Source organism: Neoarius graeffei, chromosome 3 (genome assembly GCF_027579695.1).
Source record: "Neoarius graeffei isolate fNeoGra1 chromosome 3, fNeoGra1.pri, whole genome shotgun sequence".
In the NCBI taxonomy this organism is placed as follows: domain Eukaryota; kingdom Metazoa; phylum Chordata; class Actinopteri; order Siluriformes; family Ariidae; genus Neoarius; species Neoarius graeffei.
The window spans coordinates 83168038-83187232 of record NC_083571.1 but is presented as its reverse complement, the minus strand read 5'-3'; the positions used below and the strand labels follow the sequence as shown (position 1 = coordinate 83187232).

Here is a 19195-nt window from a genome sequence, read left to right as displayed (position 1 = left end):
CTCCTGCATAAAAATTCCACATAAAATGAAAAGCTTTTCCTTGTTTACTGATTCGTGTCTTGCTTTGAAGTGTCAAAGATTATTGTTATTATTTTTTTAAATATCCAAGTGCTAAGCGGTGTGTTGACATTTCCTGAAAAAGCTCCGAAAGTTATCAGTTTAACTCACTGGGGACGCTCGTAAAATCGCCCTCACCAATATGGCGGCGTTTTTAGCGCGTCAGTCTTTCTATGCCCTTCTGACGCCATTCAAGGAAGGCTGCGGGATTTAAAAAGTAGCAGTGAGCGCTTAAGGTAATAAGCTCTTAGATGACGTTTTATGGTGTTGTTTTTATGTCTTGTCTCATTATTGTCTGCTCGTCATGAGCTGATATAAGTTTAGTTTATGTAAATGTTCGGAAATAAACAAACAGTCAGTACTTATCTTTATACTTTAGAGTGTTATTAAGTTTAGCTAACTAACGGTTAACTAGCCAGTGTAAGTAACACCAGTCAACTCTGGTAATGTTACAGTCGAATAGTGCTGATAAATAATGTTTTAATTGGCAAATTAAAGGAAGAAATTTCTCTATCAGATAACTATTGGTGTTGTGTTCTAATAGTGTAAATTATCAATAGCGTAAATGTTGGCTGACAGTGAATAAAGTGGCTAGGTGTTTACACTGTGTAGACATGGCTACAGTGGAAATATATATATATATATATATATATATATATATATATATAAAAGTCCCTTCCAAAAAAAAAACCTTCAGGGTTTTGTGATGCAAACCATGAAACCAAGATTAATCATGTCAACCCCCCCTCCAGAAATTCAAGTGAACACTAACAATTTACAGTAACCTGATTGGACGTTTGGACACCTGTGAACTAACACTTCAAGACCCTTCTGCTCAGTGTTTTTGGGTAAGAGTCTGCCAACTTAGTAAATCTTGATTTGGCAATTCTTCGGGGGAAAAAAACCCCAAACGAACTTCGGATCTGTCAAATTGTGAGGGGATATCCTGTGCACTGCTTCGTAACATGATGCTGCCAACACCGTGCTTCACAGTAGGTAGATTGTTCTCTGGGTGATGAGCGGTCTTTTTTTGTGCTAAAAAAATCCTAGTTATGCTCAGAAAGGGCGGCACGGTGGTGTAGTGGTTAGCGCTGTCGCCTCACAGCAAGGAGGTCCTGGGTTCGAGCCCCGTGGCCGGCGAGGGCCTTTCTGTGTGGAGTTTGCATGTTCTCCCCGTGTCCGTGTGGGTTTCCTCCGGGTGCTCCAGTTTCCCCCACAGTCCAAAGACATGTAGGTTAGGTTAACTGGTGACTCTAAATTGACCGTAGGTGTGAATGGTTGTCTGTGTCTATGTGTCAGCCCTGTGATGACCTGGCGACTTGTCCAGGGTGTACCCCGCCTTTCGCCCGTAGTCAGCTGGGATAGGCTCCAGCTTGCCTGCGACCCTGTAGAACAGGATAAAGCGGCTAGAGATAATGAGATGAGATGAGATGCTCAGAAAGCTCAATAATGATTTCATCAGACAATGTCACATGGTTTGGGGTGATTAAAAGCACAGCTTTATTCATCTTATTTTATTTATTTTATTTTACCAACTTTATTGGACTGTTACAAAATAAACATTAAAAAAAAGAAATAAACATAATAGCCCAAAGGGGAGAACGCGAACGGGCGACCCATGCAAGGTGTTTCCCCGAAGGTATAAAAGAGAAAACTCATACAATTAAAATTAGACTAAATTGATCTGTGGCAACCACAGTCACGGTACACAGACCAAGTACATGAAAAGCCCGTATTATAGGTGGAGGTCAGTAATTCAAAGTACAGCTCTAACAGGGATGATTTGAAAACAGGGAGGCTACGGAATTTATCTGGGGAAAAATATTTACATACATAGTTCCATGGTTTAACAATCCTATTGAAGAATGAGGCCTGATAAGTTGAAGTTCTGCAGTGTGCAGGTTGTAAAATTAATTTCGGATTTTGGGCCCTAGACCGGTCATGAGTTACAAAAGACACGTAGTGGTTTATGTTCAAATCTGTTTGGCCATTAATGCATTTATATACAAAGACTAAGTCTCTAATCTCCCTATCATAAGTCAGAGGAAACAAGTGCAGGCTTCTGAGTCTGTCTGTGTAAGTAGCATCCCTAATACGCTGTTGTAGTATCCAGCGCGTTGCACATCGTTGGACACTCTCTAACAGGCTTCTAAGGTTGACGCTAGCAGGGGACCATACTTCAGACGTGTAACAGAGCTGTGACTTGACGAGCGACAAATATAAAGTCCTTAGTTTGTAATATTATAAGCGACATGCTTTCTTATATCTATGCTTCTTGCCTCATAGCAAGAAGGTTCTGGGTTCGAGCCCAGCGGCCGGTGGGGGCCTCATCACACACTTGTGAAATTCCTCTCTGCATTTAACCCATCTGAAGCAGTGCGCGCACACATACCCAGGGCAGTGGGCAGCCATGTTCAAGGGCACCTCAGCCCAAGGCCATCCCATATCAACCTAACTGCATGTCTTTGGACTGTGGGGGAAACCAGAGTACCCAGAGGAAACCCACGCATACACGGGGAGAACATGCAAACGCCACACAGAAAGGCCCCCACTGGCCGCTGGGCTCGAACCCAGAACCTTCTTGCTATGAGGCACGAAGCATAGATCTAAGAAAGCATGTCGCTTATAATATTAACAACTGCTCGATGTTGTTTGATCCACTGAAATTATACTTATCTTTTAGAGAGGATGTGATGGTACACTGTACAATTGTAATTTTGCTTATTATTTATATTACAGGCTACCAGAATGAACTGGGACAATCAGTTGAGCCACATTATCTCAGCAGCTGATGGCAGTGTTGCAAAAATACGTGTAAGAATGTTCATTTAGTCTGTATAGCAGGCTGACAATATACTGTGCGTTACCTTACTTTTCATTCATTCATTCATTCATTCATTCATTCAAAAGTGCATGCTAGGTTTTGCTACAAAAGGAAAAACCAACAACTTTGTGCAGAACAGTTTATGATGTATATTGTGTTGCTTTGGCCACTAGGAGTCACCTTGCATCAAAGTTCAGATGAACAAATAAAATGTGATCTCTTGTCTTGTAAGGAACGTCTTGCTATTCCCAGAAGGCTTTCCAGAGAAAGAGAAGGTAATTCTGCTGTAATAGATTTTAATGTCCATGATTGGTTTGTGAGTCAACCTTCATGTGGTATCTCATTCTTTCTCCTTTGCTCTTGTAGATGTGTTTCCAGTGAGAGAGCGGAGTCATGCTACGGGTTTGGACCCTCCTGTATATCTTAGTGGTGCTGTTCAGTGGACTGATCTGGCAGCTTTACAGGCCCAGCTTCATAACCAGCGCCAGGTCAAAATCATACAACACTCACACCATCCGTGTCTCTGTTTGGGTTTGTGCTACTACTAATATCTGACAGCACTGCAAAAAAAAAAGACAGCAAGTGAAAATATCTTGAAAATAATTGAAACGATCTAGCATTTCCTATTAGTAGAATACAAGACACCAATTCTGAGATTATTAAACCTAGTCCTAGATTGCAACCAACTTATTCTAAGATGTCCTATCAAGTCAAAAATATCTGTCCATGCAGCAAGATAATTTCACGAGTATTTAGTAATTTTCTCCTCAAATTCAGTTTTCAATTTTTTGCAGTGAAGCAATTCAAAAAAAGCACTTAACCAGTCAGCTTGTCTCTAGTTAAAGCAAACTGCCTCACTGGTTTTGCTTTTTTCCACTGCCACGACTGGTGAACTGCTCCCCACAGTCATCGACATCCACAGTCATTGCTTCAGGACATCGCTGTTTTAATTTGTGCAGCAAATAATGCATCTAACTGCACTTCAGTACTTAACAGGCATGCACAGGCTACAAATAATAGTCATTTCCAGTGCAGTAAATGTGTAAAACCATAAATCTGTGTATCATGTTGCACTATTACACTGTTTAAGGACAATCTGGAAGCTCAGCTGAAATCATATTCTGAAACTACTTATAGTTTAACGACCGACAGAGGATGCAATTTCCAGAGCAGGGAGTCCCACCCACCCCAACTCTGGCATCAGCAGCATCTGTAAATGAGTCTGGATCAACCTTCTTGAGCTGACTTGCAGCACTGACCTGACTCTGAACTACCTGAGCAGGATTGAATAGCAATGTGCAACCTGCAGCTCTTTTACAATTCCAGACTGCAAGGATTGATTTCAAGTTTATTCAGCTTTAAAGGATGGCAAAAGAGCAAGAGAAAAAAAAAATGACGTAGTCTTGCACAGTTGTCTGTAGAGTTGGTTTCATCTCGTCTCGAATATTTTCAGACTAACAAATTACTTTTAGTCTGATTTCTGTGTTGTCTGCCTGCATCTCCTTACTGCCTGCATCTCCTTACCATCTGCCTCACTAGATTTACCACTGCCCCAACTAATCCATTGCTCCCTACAGCAGAAATTAATGAATGTATTAATTGATTAGTCTATGCAACCCCTAGTCTGTGTGTAAGAGAGAAAGAGTGAGCATGATAGCTACAGTGCATAATTTGTTGACTGATGATCCTAAACATGCCTCAGGGTTCCCGCTGGCGCTCGTCACACCCGTCATTGACAAATATAATCCATCAGTGACGAAGAAAAAATTACCAGCAGTCGTCACAGTCATATTTATCGTAAGTTGTCTTTTATAGAAATTCCGCCGTTTGCTGAAATCCGATGGCAGGAAGCCCGAGTGTAAACAATGAGCACGCGCTTGTGACCAATAAAAATCGACAACACGTAATGGCCACATGAGCGCCAACCTTTTGACCAATCACAGTGCGTCTTAATCGGCCTGGTGTGGTGGTGTAATTATCTCTGCGTGAAGTCTAAACTGATAAAGATTTTTTGGGCTTCTTCAAACACTGAAGATGATTTAAGGGCCGAAACAGGCACGGAGGAGGCACTCTCAGAGCCCCGACCACGTCAGAGCAGTGTCAGTAATAAAGGGGTCGGTGTAATTTTGAAAAAGAAACACGCCAGAGTGAAAGTGATGTCAGCCGGCAAGTGACAGAAGCACTCTATGTTTCGGGGGGTGTGGCGTTTGTATGACATAAAAAGACGTGTCATTCTGTGTTCGGTTTGTAAATTGACGGCAAATTCAGATTCCTTCAGTGTTGGCTGTTCAAAGACTCTTCTCGACTTTGCTCAATTGTAAATCAAGTTTTGCGTTGAAGTAAAAGGTAAGCAGAGTCCTAATCTCTTTAGAATAATTCCATGCTAAAATATCCAGTAAGTAAGCTCAAACTAAAGAGGTTTATTTTGGCTTGATGGTGCACAGGGCACCCAAAATCAAGTCTTTCTTATTAGAGGCTGGAGTGCAGCCCAAATTTTATATGTAATGGAGGCCTCGCTGTATCTGTACAAGTATTTGAATTGTGTCAGTTTGGTTGGTATAAACTCGTATTAAGTCCACTTTGATAAGTCAGTAACTCAGGAAAAAAAATGCAGACCAAGTGATGAATATTTCTTTGACTTGATTTTTCAAGGAAAAAAGTGGAGAATATTTTACAGAACCCAGGGGGAACCCTGATGCGTAGTTCACAGTTTCTTAGTAACCTATTGTTGTTATTCATTTTCAGACAATTGAGTCCTTAATGCAGAACCTGCGATCAGTGGAGAGAGAAAGAGATTCCCAGCAAAGACAAATACAGATATTACAAGGTGCTCTTAAGCCTCATTCTTCATCACACGACTGTGCTTTCTTTTGTATTGCTGCTAGAAGTCTTTTTCATATTTCTGTAGATTTTGGTGCAATGATATCTTAGGTTTGCACTTGTTAACACAAGTATATAATAACACTAGAGTCGACAATTCCCCTGCTGGAAATTGTGAGAGGGATGCAGTGCGCGAAGCAATTTGGTCACGCATGTTCGCTGGCCGTGAATGTGTCACTTGCTATGAGAAACGAGAAAATTTGAGGGTTTTTTTCAGGCCCTGTACACTCTAACTTAATGAGCTTCACTGGTGTGTAACGCAATAGACACCCATTATAAACCCCGAATTTCTCCATTTTTGCTCATGGTGTTTGAGCCAGGACTGATCCAAAAGTATAGAACCTAGCAAAAAAGTTGAATGCCAGATCCACACATGAGAAGTTTCTCTACGTTTTTACGTTTGAATCATGTCTCTAGGTCAATGCATGCCAGAGCAGCGGAGGTTTGAAAAAGTGCATTGTTTTTCAATTAATTCCCAAGAAACGATTGGGAAATTTTGGACGATTTTTTCGTGACCATTTCGTGAAAAAGTCGTAGAATAACGAACAAAGTAATAGCACACCGAGTCCGATCGAGCCGCACGTTTTGATATATTGCTTGTCTGTGTGCGACGTACGGTTATTGAGTTATTACAAATCAAAATTTGTATGGAAGATGGGGTTTTTTGGACCTGCGACTTTGAGCTGTTGGTGGCGCTAGAGAGTTTAAGGTGGTGACTCGAAACTTGCTGAGAAGAACCTTGAGTTTGTCAAGAAGCAGTGTGCAAAATTGCAGAACTTTTCCAGAATATGACGTCAAGATATGAGCCAAAGGACACTTTTCCCAGCAGTAGCGCCCCCTAGCGGCCAACTTGTTCCACTTTTTTTGTGGGCCTTCGTGGAGGGGTGGGGCATAATGACACCAAGTTCTGTTAAGATACGCCAAAACGCGGCCGAGATATGAGCACACTTCCCGTTTCGCATCTGCGCAGCCAATTTTGATTGGCTGCCACGGCCAAACGCTTATGAAATTCAAAAATCCGGGAATGTCTTTTTTGCAGCTTAGTCCAAAGTTGGCATGTACCACGTTTGGGAGAAATTGGTCAAAAATTGAGGGAGGAGAAGCATTTTAATTGTTTTTCACAAAATTCAAAATAGTGCGAAAACTTTCCGAGGTTGAAAATTTTGTTAGAGGTTGCGCTGGATTCGTCTTGGCCCAAGGATTCCAGGGATACCAAGTTTTTGAAAATCGGACCAACGGTTCAAAAGTTACAAGCAGAAATGTACCTGCAACTTTGAGCTGTTGGTGGCGCTAGAGAGTTTACGGTGGTGACTTGAAACTTGCTGAGAAGAACCCTGACGTTGTCAAGAATCAGTGTACAAAATTTCACAACTTTGCGCCAGACCGTTCTAGGGGTAGCTATAAATATGTGTAGTTTTTCAAATAATTCCATAGAAATGAATGGGAAATTTCAGGTGATTTTTTCGCGACTATGTCGCGAAAAAATCACATTTTGATGAACAAAGTAATAGCATACCAAGTCCGATCGAGCCGCACGTTTTGATATATTGCTTGTCTGTGTGCGACGTACGGTTATTGAGTTATTCGAAATCGAAATTTGTACGGAAGATGAAAACGGAGGAAGAAACACGTAGAAGAACAATAGGTTGCAGTGCAGCAGCACTGCATCCTAATAACTTCTGGGTCCTAAAACACACACCCGAGCGCATCAGTATTTGCGTCACTTCTAGAGGAGGTGAGGAGGCTTCGGGAGAGACTGGAGGACCAGGAGAAGGAGAGAGAAAGGAGGCAGGACATCGAGGGAGATGCAGTAGAGATGCGACTGGAGCAATGGAAAAGGGAAGTGGGACGCGATTTGAGCGCTCTGAGAGGCCACATCAACAGGGCCACGTCTCTAGGTAACCGGGAGGAAAGGTCAGTCGCATTGGGTGAGAGTTGTTAAAGGTTAGTGGGGGATGTTTTCAGATGATAGTGGGATATAATATTCGCTGTGTGTGGCTTCAGGTTCAGCTCTAAACTGTGCAGGGAGGAAGTGGAACAGTTCAGGAGAGAGGTGGACATGCTGAAAAGCAAGCTGAGTGAGTTTAATTCAAATATTCTCAGTATGTTTATGTGCTCTGTGTTCAAAAAGACCCTGCATAAATTTTCATTTTATAATAGATTTCAATTTAATTTATTTTCCTTCATAATGGAGGGCATCAGTTGATTCTATTTACTCACGGATTATCTTTCAACATGTCTGTTGACATGAAGGTTGTGTAATGTGATGGATATGGTGTGTGTGTGTGTTTGATTGTGTGACTTAAGTGAGACATGAGGAGGACATGTACCAACAGCAGTCTGAAGCAAGAGAAACGAGGAAGCAGTGTGAGCGTAACTGTAAGGTATTGACTCTTCCACACCAATGCTATACACATTAAGCATAAGTAAACACACTTTAACTACTAACTGATTCTGAACTGGTTTAGATGGCCTTTGCGCAGAAAAATAAATGCATTTTATTCCCTTACTAAATGGCAGTCACATGATTGAGTCACTGTTGAGTACAGTAAATTCCATTAGTACATCCATCCATGAGGGTTGCGGGTGAGAAGTCAGTAGCCCCCAAGCATAACTACGTCATCACTTGTTTACCACAGTGCATTATGGGGGATCACCGGGGTCGGCACTTGAGCGATATAGCAGATGTCAGATTAATTTTACGTGAGAGGAGTGATTTTGCCGTGCTCTTGTCGTGGAAGACAATAAAATTGGTTATTTAAAGAGATGGATAACATGTCGAGGATTTACAGCAGGAAAATCGGAATTCAAATCAAGCTTGGTGAGAAGGTAAGAAGTTTTTTTTTTTTTTTAAACACCCCCCCCCCCGACTACAAGCCCTGGGATTACAAAGCAACCGGATTACAAAGCAACCTTAGACTTAAAGGAGAACTGAAGGCAAAATTTTTATCATCAAAATTCTATTTCTCATTTTATTAAATATAGGAATGCATTTTTGATAGCTATTTTGTCGCTGCTATAGCAAGTTATGAGTGTTTGAAATATGCTATGTAATATGTCAGACCATATGTCAAAGCAATGGCCATAAACAAGATTCGTTGAGACCTGTGCAAGACATCGTAGGACGGAAGTAAAACGTACAGCATAAATCCAAGTGACCAACATCTGCCAACGTTGTCAAAAGACACGCGTGCCCTCTTTCGAATGCTGATGTAATCAAGCGGGAAGTTTTGTTTGTCTTGATAGCATTCAGGAAAGTTTGAAAAAAGTAGGCAGTAATCGTCATTTAAACTTGTTTTTGTGCAATATTTTGTTTGGAAAACAGTTTTCAAAATGGCGGCACTGACACCTGGCTGACACTTCACGTTTCTAAGTCTCACACAAGTCTCGTGAAGATCGCGCAGATAAGCGACGCCTGCCGTGGACCAAACGAACTAAATTCAACACGGCTAAAAACCGAATAGGCTGATAAGTATAATATTTAATTGCAATTAGTTGCCAATATGAGTCACGATATAAGGTTACTAAAACCGAAAACGTAATTGAATAACACGTTAATGAAGAAATAAAGCAAGTTTAAAAATGACTTCAGTTCTCCTTTAAGTCTAAATTTGTTTATTTTAATCTTCAGTTATTCCTTACCATTTTCTAAGTCGCTTTGTTCTAATGAAACCTTTGCCTTGTACTTAATCTTGATCCAGCACAATGAAAGTTACAGATGCAGTAAGGGAACCCATTATGAAAAGTCAACTTTTGACTTAAGTCTAAGATTGCTTCGTGATCCCGGGCCCAGATGAACAGCATCAAAACATTTATAAATGAGTGATTAGTTAAATAAAACTTGATATCAATAAACATTACAAAAAAAATCTTTGAAAACCCACTGATCTGCCGTGTCATGTTCAATATAAATGCATTTTCTTCAATAAATGCCGGTAGTGAGGTACACTGAACGTTATACATACCCAAAAGAGAACCCTTCGTGGTTTGGGAGGTTTATCGGTCCGACAGGCTCATTCGGCTGCAGAGTGCTTCGGTATATTGCGAGGCAAAGGCCGAAAAATGCTTCTTCGTTTTACAGGTTTTGGAATATCGCTGGTTTCAGGCGATGAACAGTGTCGATTGTTATAATCTTCTATAACCGAAGGCCATTCCGCAGAACATGGAAATATCGCTGGGTCATAGTCTAAGTACATCTTTTTCCCCACCAGAGAAATGTAAACTACAAACACTTGTCCATTTCAATTCAGTATGAAGGTTTTTGTTGCGGATTAAACTCATCCATTTCTTTCTTCTCCTTGACTGGCAGCTGATAAAAGCTCAAATTAGGTGTTCTCTTTGTTGTGGAGACACAGTTAGGCACACAGCAGTTCACTTTAGGCAGCATGGTTAAAACCGGTTAGACAGAACAATGCAGTGTTTAACAAAGGCGAAAGTAAACAATATAGCGGAGCGGACACCAGGTATCGCCCATAATGCATTGCAGTAAACAAGTGATGACGTAATTATGGGTTAGGGTTATTCCAGCTGACTTTGGGTGAGAGGCAGGACACCCCCTGGACAGGTCACCAGTCTAACACAGAGAGACAGACAGCTATTCACACCTAGGGGCACAATCCACCCTGAACACTTTGCATATTAATCTTTATAATTCACACATGCTCTGTAATACTGTCCAATAATATTTTTTAATGAAATTCTGAATTCACTTTTTTTTTTTTTTAAGTATAAGCTGTTTTATTTTGGTTACCGTTACCTGTAATGCTGTTCGACTACCTGATGATAGTGGTTCCAGCCAGTGAGAATCAGATATCTACTTAAAGAGAGCGATGCAGCAGTGCTTTAATCCTTTAGTATGTCCAGCTCTCATACCACCTCATCCGTACGCCCTGCTTTAAAGTTTAAACCGTCATGCTAATACTGGGGCGGCACGGTGGTGTAGTGGTTAGCGCTGTCGCCTCACAGCAAGAAGGTCCAGGTTTGAGCCCCGTGGCCGGCGAGGGCCTTTCTGTGTGGAGTTTGCATGTTCTCCCCGTGTCCGTGTGGGTTTCCTCCGGGTGCTCTGGTTTCCCCCACAGTCCAAAGACATGCAGGTTAGGTTAACTGGTGACTCTAAATTGAGCGTAGGTGTGAATGTGAGTGTGAATGGTTGTCTGTGTCTATGTGTCAGCCCTGTGATGACCTGGCAACTTGTCCAGGGTGTACCCCGCCTTTCGCCCGTAGTCAGCTGGGATAGGCTCCAGCTTGCCTGCGACCCTGTAGAACAGGATAAAGCGGCTAGAGATAATGAGGTGAGATGAGATGCTAATACTGCAGTAATCATGCTAACTAGCCAAACAGAGTCTCTGCCATAATAGCACTGTAACCATGTCATGAAACTGCATTGTATTCTGGAACTTTAATTCCATGTAAATTCAGCATTAACTGACAAATTACCACCAGAATTGCTAAGTTCATCACAAAAATATTTCAATATAAATATATTTCATGTGTTTCAGGGCAGAGTTCTTAATTGCTCAGTCACTTTTGGTTTCAAAAAAAAAAAAAATCAAACGGTTTGATGCATTGTTGCTGAATGACCTTTTCAGACGCGGTATGTGTGCAATGGTCTTTACTCTAATGAGTAACCTTAGTTGCCCTTGTGGTGGTGACAGTTCTATCACAGTTGGTTCTTTGTACAGGCACTGGAAACAGTCATCGATTCTTACCGCGCACATGACTTTGAACTTTCCAGGATCATCTCGCAGTACCATCACACACAACAAGATGTGAGAGATGTCAGGTATGCATGCACCAGTGAAGAAGTCCTACAGAAGTCTTGAGTTTCATGACTTAGAGCTTGTACTGTATTATTTGTGACAGGCCTTTCAGTTTTTGACCTGACCTTTGTACTGAATTTGTATATTCCAGCATGTAAATAGACTGGTCAAATAATTGTTTTCTTCAACAGTAAATAACGTTACTATACTTGAGCAGTCTACTACAATTATTTAAAGGTAGACTGCCTTTCAGATTTTTCAAGTGTAGGTCATAAAAAGAATTTCCCCTGACACCCAATTATTTTTGTTTAGTGGACCGAAAGCTACTGAATTTGAATCACAGGGTTCCGATTTTAACAGAGCAATTAATGAATTTAGGGCCATGTGTCCCTAAATTCTATGCTGTTTTTTCCTGCTTCACCATGACCCAATTCAAGATACTACGTCATGCATCATGTGGTGGGCTTTCCCCATTTGCACAAGGCATTGTGGGATACAAATTTGAAACAGGAGAGAAAAATGGAGGATGAGTGTGTGAATGAAATGTGAAAGACCGACTACAGTAACGGAAAGTGAGAAGAAAAGACGTTATGTTGCGAAGGAAAGGAAATGCAGGAGCAAACTAATAAATATCAGCAGTTAGCGAGCACCTCGGTGTGATCAGCTGTTCATTTAGCGGCAGAACGATGTAACTGTCAGTGCACGGTCAAAGGTAAACCTGTAGATGGCAGTAATGCAACACTGGATGCCAGCTGCCATAAAACCCAAAAGAAGAAGGTAAACCTTCGCATGCGCACACGGACTTCCTCTGTCTGCTTGACTGCGCTAAGTGAGCGATTTCATGCACATTATTTGCTAGGGAATCCCCTCAAATTAAATAACTTCCCAGCCACAGAATATATATTTTTTTAGATCTTAACAGAAATAAACATATCACAATGACCAAATTTCAGAGGAAACGAAATTTCACCGATTTTATGAAACCAAAAGGCCGTCTAGCTTTAAGGAAGCCAGATTCCCACTCCCTTTCTGTAGGGGCAATTCAAGATAACCTTGAAAAGCAGTTTATGGATGTTGAACTTGACTGGAATGTAAATTATACACAACTTGGGCTTGAGAGCTACTGACATGAGGCTTGTCTTTAACTGATACTAACATTGTTTTAATACTTTTATTATACATTCACCAGCCACTTGATGAGAAACACTATATTAATACTGGGTAGAACCTCACTTTTCTCTCAGAACAGCCTCAATTCTTCATGGTATGGATTCCATAAGATTTTGGAAACATTTTTTCCCGATTCTGGTCCATGCTGACATGATTGCATGACATAATTGCTGCAAATTCATGCTGCAAATCTCTCGTTCTACCACATCCCACCACAGAGGCCAATCATGCATGTTGAACTCAACATCAATTCATGAAATCAGATTGAGATGATTTGTTCTTTTGATGGACTTGTGCTCATTATAAGATGGGAAACTTGTAGCCATAAATGGATTAAGAGGACAAACATGTATCAAGAGAATATTCCTCACACCATTGCATGGCCACCACCAGCCTGAACTGTTGAACAGCAGTTCAGGACAGAATCATGGATTTTTGCGGTTGATGCCAAATCTGACCCGAGCATCTGCATGTTGCAGCAGAAGTTGAGATCACATGAGATTTATCCAGTCTTCAACTGTCCAGTTTTAAGGAGTTTGTACTCATTGTAGCCTCTGATTCCTGTTATTAGCTGACAGGAGTAGAACCCCATCATGGTTGGATGTGTTGTGCGATGCTTTTCTGTTCACCACAGTTGTAAAGATTAAGTATTTGAGTTACCATTAGTCTTCCAGTCAGTTGGACTCCAATCTGGCCATTCTCCTCTCATCTGTCTCATCAGCAAGTCGTTTCTGCCTGAAGAACTATCGCTCAAAGGAATCGAAATATGTTTATTCATCATATGGAGTGCCAACTTCACAGAGGCTTTGTTCACCACTCATGCACATTCATGTGTGTGTGCGCGCACACGACTCTGTGAGGTGGTGCTCGTGCATGTTTTAATTGCATAAACATGGCACGCTTGGGGAGAAAGAGCATAGCGGGTCAGTGAATGGAGAGTTGTTGATCTAATACTGTAATAATAAAGGAGATGTGGGAGAACAGGCGCACGCTTTGTTTCAGCTGCAGTGTTTTCACCCAGAACTCATGCACACACTGCGTAACTTTAGTGGAGAAAAAAACACACTCAAATAAACTGTAATAAAATTTAAGTTTGCACTCGGGAGTTGTTACATTCTTCTTCTGTGTGCGCGTGCGTACGTGTGTTGAGTTTTGTCAGTGTCTGGCAGAGCAAAGCACTGAATGCACCATGTGCCCCAATTTGCATGAGTGTCATTAGTCCTGCCCCAGGGACCCGGGTGGTGCAGTTCACATTGAAATGGACTCTTGGCCGACCCGAGTCCTAGACACCTCAAGTGGTGGGTTGCAAAGCCGAGTCAGATGATACAGGTTGACGCTTTCAAACACAGTTCAACATGGATATAACCCTGCTTGGCCATTCGGTATGAAAGAGGGGTAATGGATGTTTTTTTTGTTTTTTTTCACGCCATTCTGTGTAAACTCTTGAGACTGTTGTGTGTGAAATCCCAGATCAGCAGCAGTTTTTCAGCTATTCAAACTGGTCCATGTAGCACCAACAACCATGCCACAGTCAAAATCACCGAGATCACGTTTTTCCCCATTCTGATGTGTGATAGGAACATTAACTGAAGCTCTTGACCTTGATCGACATGATTTTGTGTACTGCATTGCTGTCACATGATTGGCTGTTTGAACTATTGCATGAATGACCACGTTCTGAATAAATTGGGTGTATATTAACAGAATAACAGATTGTGTGTACTTGGTGCTTTCCGTTTATCCTTCGCTTGTGTGTGCAGACTTGCAGTATCTGGATTGAAGGATGAAGTGAGAAGCCTAATTCTGAGAGACAGACTCAACACACCTGCAGAGATGCAGCAGAAATCAAGTAACAAACGCACACCTGTATACTTTTGTCTCCTCCATGTGCTTTTGCAGTCTTCATTTTTACCGTCTGCTTTCTTTCCGAAGATCCTTTGGAAGCAGCGGTTGCTGTGGAGACAAGTCCTCTGAGACAGATGCTGTCAGACTCAGATGATGAATTGAGCCCCACCCCCAGTCTCCGTGATGTAAGCTCAGATGACCTGGACACATCCTGGCTGGGAGAATCAGGTTCAACACCAGTACACATACACACTTGCTGTAGCTATAACTCTTTGCAGTGGATACTTGTAAAGGCTCAGCCCATAGCTTTGTTTCTCCTGTGAGAGATTCGCTTCCTAGTTAGTTTCCTCCAAAGTTTAAAACTCATATATACCTAACCAGTGATAAAAGTTGGCAGCTCCGACAGCAGACAAATCACAGGGGTGTTAATGCACTCTTTGTAATGCATTATCCTTTCTTTAGCAACAGCCAAAAGGATGAAGGACTTTCAGGTTCCTCTGTAACATAATGAGCTGATTTTGTTTTAGGAACTTCACTAGAAAAAGAAAAAGCTGATAAGAGAACAACTGTTTATACGTAGCTGCTACAAATGGTAACATGAACTAACTTGTTTTCACAGATGTTCTACACCATTAAAGGTAGACTGCCTTTCAGATTTTAAGTGTAGGTCATAAAAAGAATTTTCCGTGACACCCAGTTATTTTTGTTTAGTCGACCAAAAGCTACTGAATTTGAATCACAGACTTCCAATTTTATGAGGTTTTTTAAAATAGAACAATTAATGAATTTAGGGCCACGTGGCCCTAAATTCTCCGCTGTTTTTTTTCCTGCTTCACCATGACTCAATTCAAGATACTATGTCATGCATCATGTGGTGGGCTTTCCCCGTTCACGCAAGGCATTGTGGGATACAAATTTGAAACAGGAGAGAACAATGGAGGACGTGAGCGTGTGAATGAAACGTGAAAGACCAGCTACAGTAATGGAAATTGAGAAGACGTTATGTTGCGAACGAAAGGAAACGCAGGACCAAATTAATAAATATTGGCGGTCAGCGAGCACCTCGGTGTGATCAGCTGTTCATTTAGCGACAGAATGATAGAACTGTCAGTGCACGGCCAAAGGTAAATCTGCGCACATGGACTTCCTCTGTCTGCTTGACTGCACGAAGCGAGTGAATCTCCTCAAATTAAACAACTTCCCAGCCACAGCATGGCCTGATATTTTGTGAGATATTACAGAAATAAACATCACAAATGACCAAATTTTAGAGGGAACTAAATTTCACTGATTTTATGAAATCGAAAGGCCGTCCCACTTTAAATGTGACTGAAGAGATAAAGTTTGACATTATTTTTTAGTAAATAAAAATGGTTAGCTTTAGAAAACTGCTGTGGTATAAGAGGAGGATGGTATAAGCTTGTAATGTGCTTTTATAGGAAAATTATTGGAAAGTATTCAACATTCACATCACACCACCCTGTCGTTGATTATTTTCCTGTAACAGCATGCTTTATCCCTTCCTTATTGTCAGCAGTAATGATGGCCTATGATCACTTTCATCACTCTGCATTTAGCCTCAAAACCAAGAAGTCAAGGACGAGTTACACACTTCAGCCTCTCAGGGAGTGACCTCAGCGACGCTGTGAGTGGACTTGGGAGCAACCATGACGACGTAGATGGCAAAGTGGGAGGAGCTTCAGACAGTGCTCCAGAGCTCAGTCTCTGTGACCTTTGACACTAGAAACATGAAGGAAACAGTGATTGCTACTGCAAGTATGACCAACCACTTGGTCAAGGGAAGTATGAGAAAAAAACGAATCATGGGAAAATTTATGTAACCAAAATGGACTAAAAAATGCCTTTTTTTTTTAAACCTGGGCTCTATTTCCCATCTCTTTGGGTCCAAATATTTACTAGGGACAAAAACGAGTGAAATCAGTCCAGTATTGAGTTAAAACACTATAACTGGCAACCACAAAACAGCTTCTGCAGTGGAATCCTGTGGGGCAAACATCTACAGCAAAGTAAACCACTTGTTTTGGCCACCAACAGGCTCCTGATGCTATTATAAATGTCTGACAACATGGGTGCATCTCTGTAGGGATCCTTTCCATGTCGGTTTTACCTCCGTAACTAAAGAAATTGTAGAAAATGATAGTTTATACATTGTGTTTTACATTTCACTTCCTTCTGCTCTCTGTCGCAGTGCCCCATTCAGTGCCTGTAGTCAATTATTGTTTCTCAGGCTGAGCCATTTATTCATGAAGTTAGAAGTTGTGGAAACTTTTAAAGATGGGCCAACCTCCATCTGAGCAACCCACATTTATTTGTCATTTTCCTCTGTCAATTCATCTGTTCATTTTTATCCCCCGCTGGCCGAAAGGGGGATTATGTCGTGGTGAAGTCTGTCTGTCCCAGAAAGGGTTCTCACCTTCTGAAATCAACCCCTTCGACAATTTTGGAGGAATTTAATGAAACTTGGCAAAAGACTTTGTTATAGGACAGTAATGCACATATTGCAATCTCGTTTGCAATATATTATAGTGGGGGATATTGTACTCTCGGAGCACTCTTGTTCTCTCTTTCAGCCACTGACCTACAGCCGAGACACAGAGATTTGTTTAAAAAGTTTTAGACATATGCTTTTTTAAGTAAATGGAATTAAAATGTATGGGCAGCGATTTTATTTAATTATGAACTGTGTTGAATGTTCGAGACAAAAGGGAGTGTGTTTTCACCTTATAGTAATTTGTTTGATATATTTGGCTTATAGTAATGTAATCAGTCACCCAACAAATGTGACAATTGCACAAGAATTATTGAGACAAAAGCATTTAATGTTTTCAAGAAATTTAATAATAAAAAAAATATTTGGAACATCAAACATGAAAACAGGACTTCTTTTTTAATACAAAACAGCACTTCTGACACATGAAGCAGAAACCCAGAAGAGACATGATGTTTGCTTCTAATAACTTAAAGTTGTTGAGTTTGTGTCCTAGATTTGCAAAAATTGATCTTAATCTCAGTCATAAAAGGTGTACAAATTGAACTTAAGGCCACACCAATTCAATTAGTTCGTTCTCGGAATCGCCGCTTGAAGAAAATGCAAAATGAAAAAAAAAAATCGAAATCAAACTCCCGCCAACAGAAAAGGTCACGTGACATGGAAAACCAGTCAAATCGCCCCTTTCACTTTCGATAAAGACTTGTGGAAGAAACATGCCTGTGGAGGGGAGTCCTGCAAAGCCTGTGTTTGTGATTGTTAGGATATTCAGTGAACAGAAGCGTAAAATCTTTGACAGGTGTGTTGAAATTCTGTTTACTGGTTTGCCTGTATTGTTTGGTCTATTTCCACCGCTAATTTTACCATCAGAGCATTTTTTTTAAATTTTATTTTTATTTCGCCCGCTCGCTTCATATTTTTCCTGAAAAAAAATCAGAGAACCAGCTAATTAAATTGGTGTGGCCTAATCAGCCATGTGACTACAAAATGTGTGAATATTCAATATGCATTATTCTATGTTCGATAGAAATCCAGCTGGATTTAAAAGTAAACATGATGAAAAACACATGTATAAACCAAACATTTGTTTCTGGATCACAGCCAGAACCATACTGTGAATTGAAATGTAATATGTAGCTTAAAAAAAAAAAAAGGGCACTCTCACATAATGAATCACTAAATTCCAAATGCCTGAGCAAGCACTACCTGATGCGTTTCCGTTTCAGCCGCTTTCCACTGCACAACACCCACAAGTGAGTTGACCTCAATGATGAGGGCAATAATGGGACTGAGAGAAAGACAAGAATGGTCATGTAAACTTGAAAGGGTTCGGTGCAGCAAATAAAGGTTAGTTCCCTCATCAGTGCCACGCCTCCTCACTGACATGAGCATTCTTAGACCAGCACAGATTTGTCCCAGGGACAGCTGCTCAAACATGCGAGCACATTTTGCACACTGACAAGACAAGTCACAACTGTATATGAAGTGATGGACATTTTTAATTACGACTTGCAGCGTGGGAGGCACGTGCTTGATCCAAGCTTTGTGACGTCTGAAAACCTAAGCGAACAACGTAATGAGCAACTTCCAAGAGTGCATGTTTACAGAACATCAATCTAATGCAATTCTGAAGTTACAAGCATGACCAAAAGAACAGAAAGGTTCACTTTCACAAAATTAAAAGGGGGAAAAAAAAAAAACCACTGCACATTATTCAGACAACGCAAACCTTCTCCGAATAACTCAACACCCACCCACCGGCCAATCCCACAATAAAGTGCAAACAACCTACGTACTAAACAGCAAGGCACAAAAGAAAAAGTGTACATTTCACTTTCAATAACTGTTAAACTGTAAAGAAGAGGTGTGAAGTGTACATTTCAATTTTAAGTGAACACTAAATTTACAAAGTTGAGCTGTGAGCACATTCATCACTTTCACACAAGCGTGATGGTATATTTAATATAATACAAGCTGTTTCTCCAACAATAGAGTTTTTTTCAATAACAAACAGTTAAATCCCATGAGTAGGATTTACCGTCAAATTAAAAATGCACTGTGTTAATTATGTATACATCAGGCACAGGATGCATGTGCTGGAACTACATGCATAGCTGATTACAATTCCACACAAGTCGTTATATCAGTCGT

The 19195-nt window shown here is 40.9% G+C and overlaps 1 protein-coding gene across 5 annotated transcripts; it reads left to right on the top strand.

Moving 5' to 3' along the window:
• Nucleotides 1–232: 232 nt before the first annotated feature.
• LOC132883644 (RNA-binding protein 25) lies at nucleotides 233–17422 on the top strand. 5 transcript variants are annotated; one of them, XM_060917524.1, is made up of 12 exons: nucleotides 233–293; nucleotides 2797–2871; nucleotides 3134–3156; nucleotides 3248–3369; nucleotides 5627–5708; nucleotides 7492–7675; nucleotides 7766–7839; nucleotides 8069–8145; nucleotides 11443–11543; nucleotides 14451–14539; nucleotides 14623–14763; nucleotides 16113–17422. In XM_060917524.1, exons 2-12 carry the CDS (start codon nucleotides 2849–2851, stop codon nucleotides 16271–16273), a joined length of 1077 nt encoding a protein of 358 aa, XP_060773507.1. In that variant the 5' UTR covers nucleotides 233–293; nucleotides 2797–2848; the 3' UTR covers nucleotides 16274–17422. The 5 variants fall into 5 exon arrangements, with proteins under 5 accessions (XP_060773507.1, XP_060773505.1, XP_060773508.1 ...); XM_060917522.1 differs by having other exon boundaries at nucleotides 3114–3156; XM_060917525.1 differs by lacking the exon at nucleotides 233–293 and adding an exon at nucleotides 748–905.
• The last annotated feature ends 1773 nt before the right edge of the window (nucleotides 17423–19195 follow it).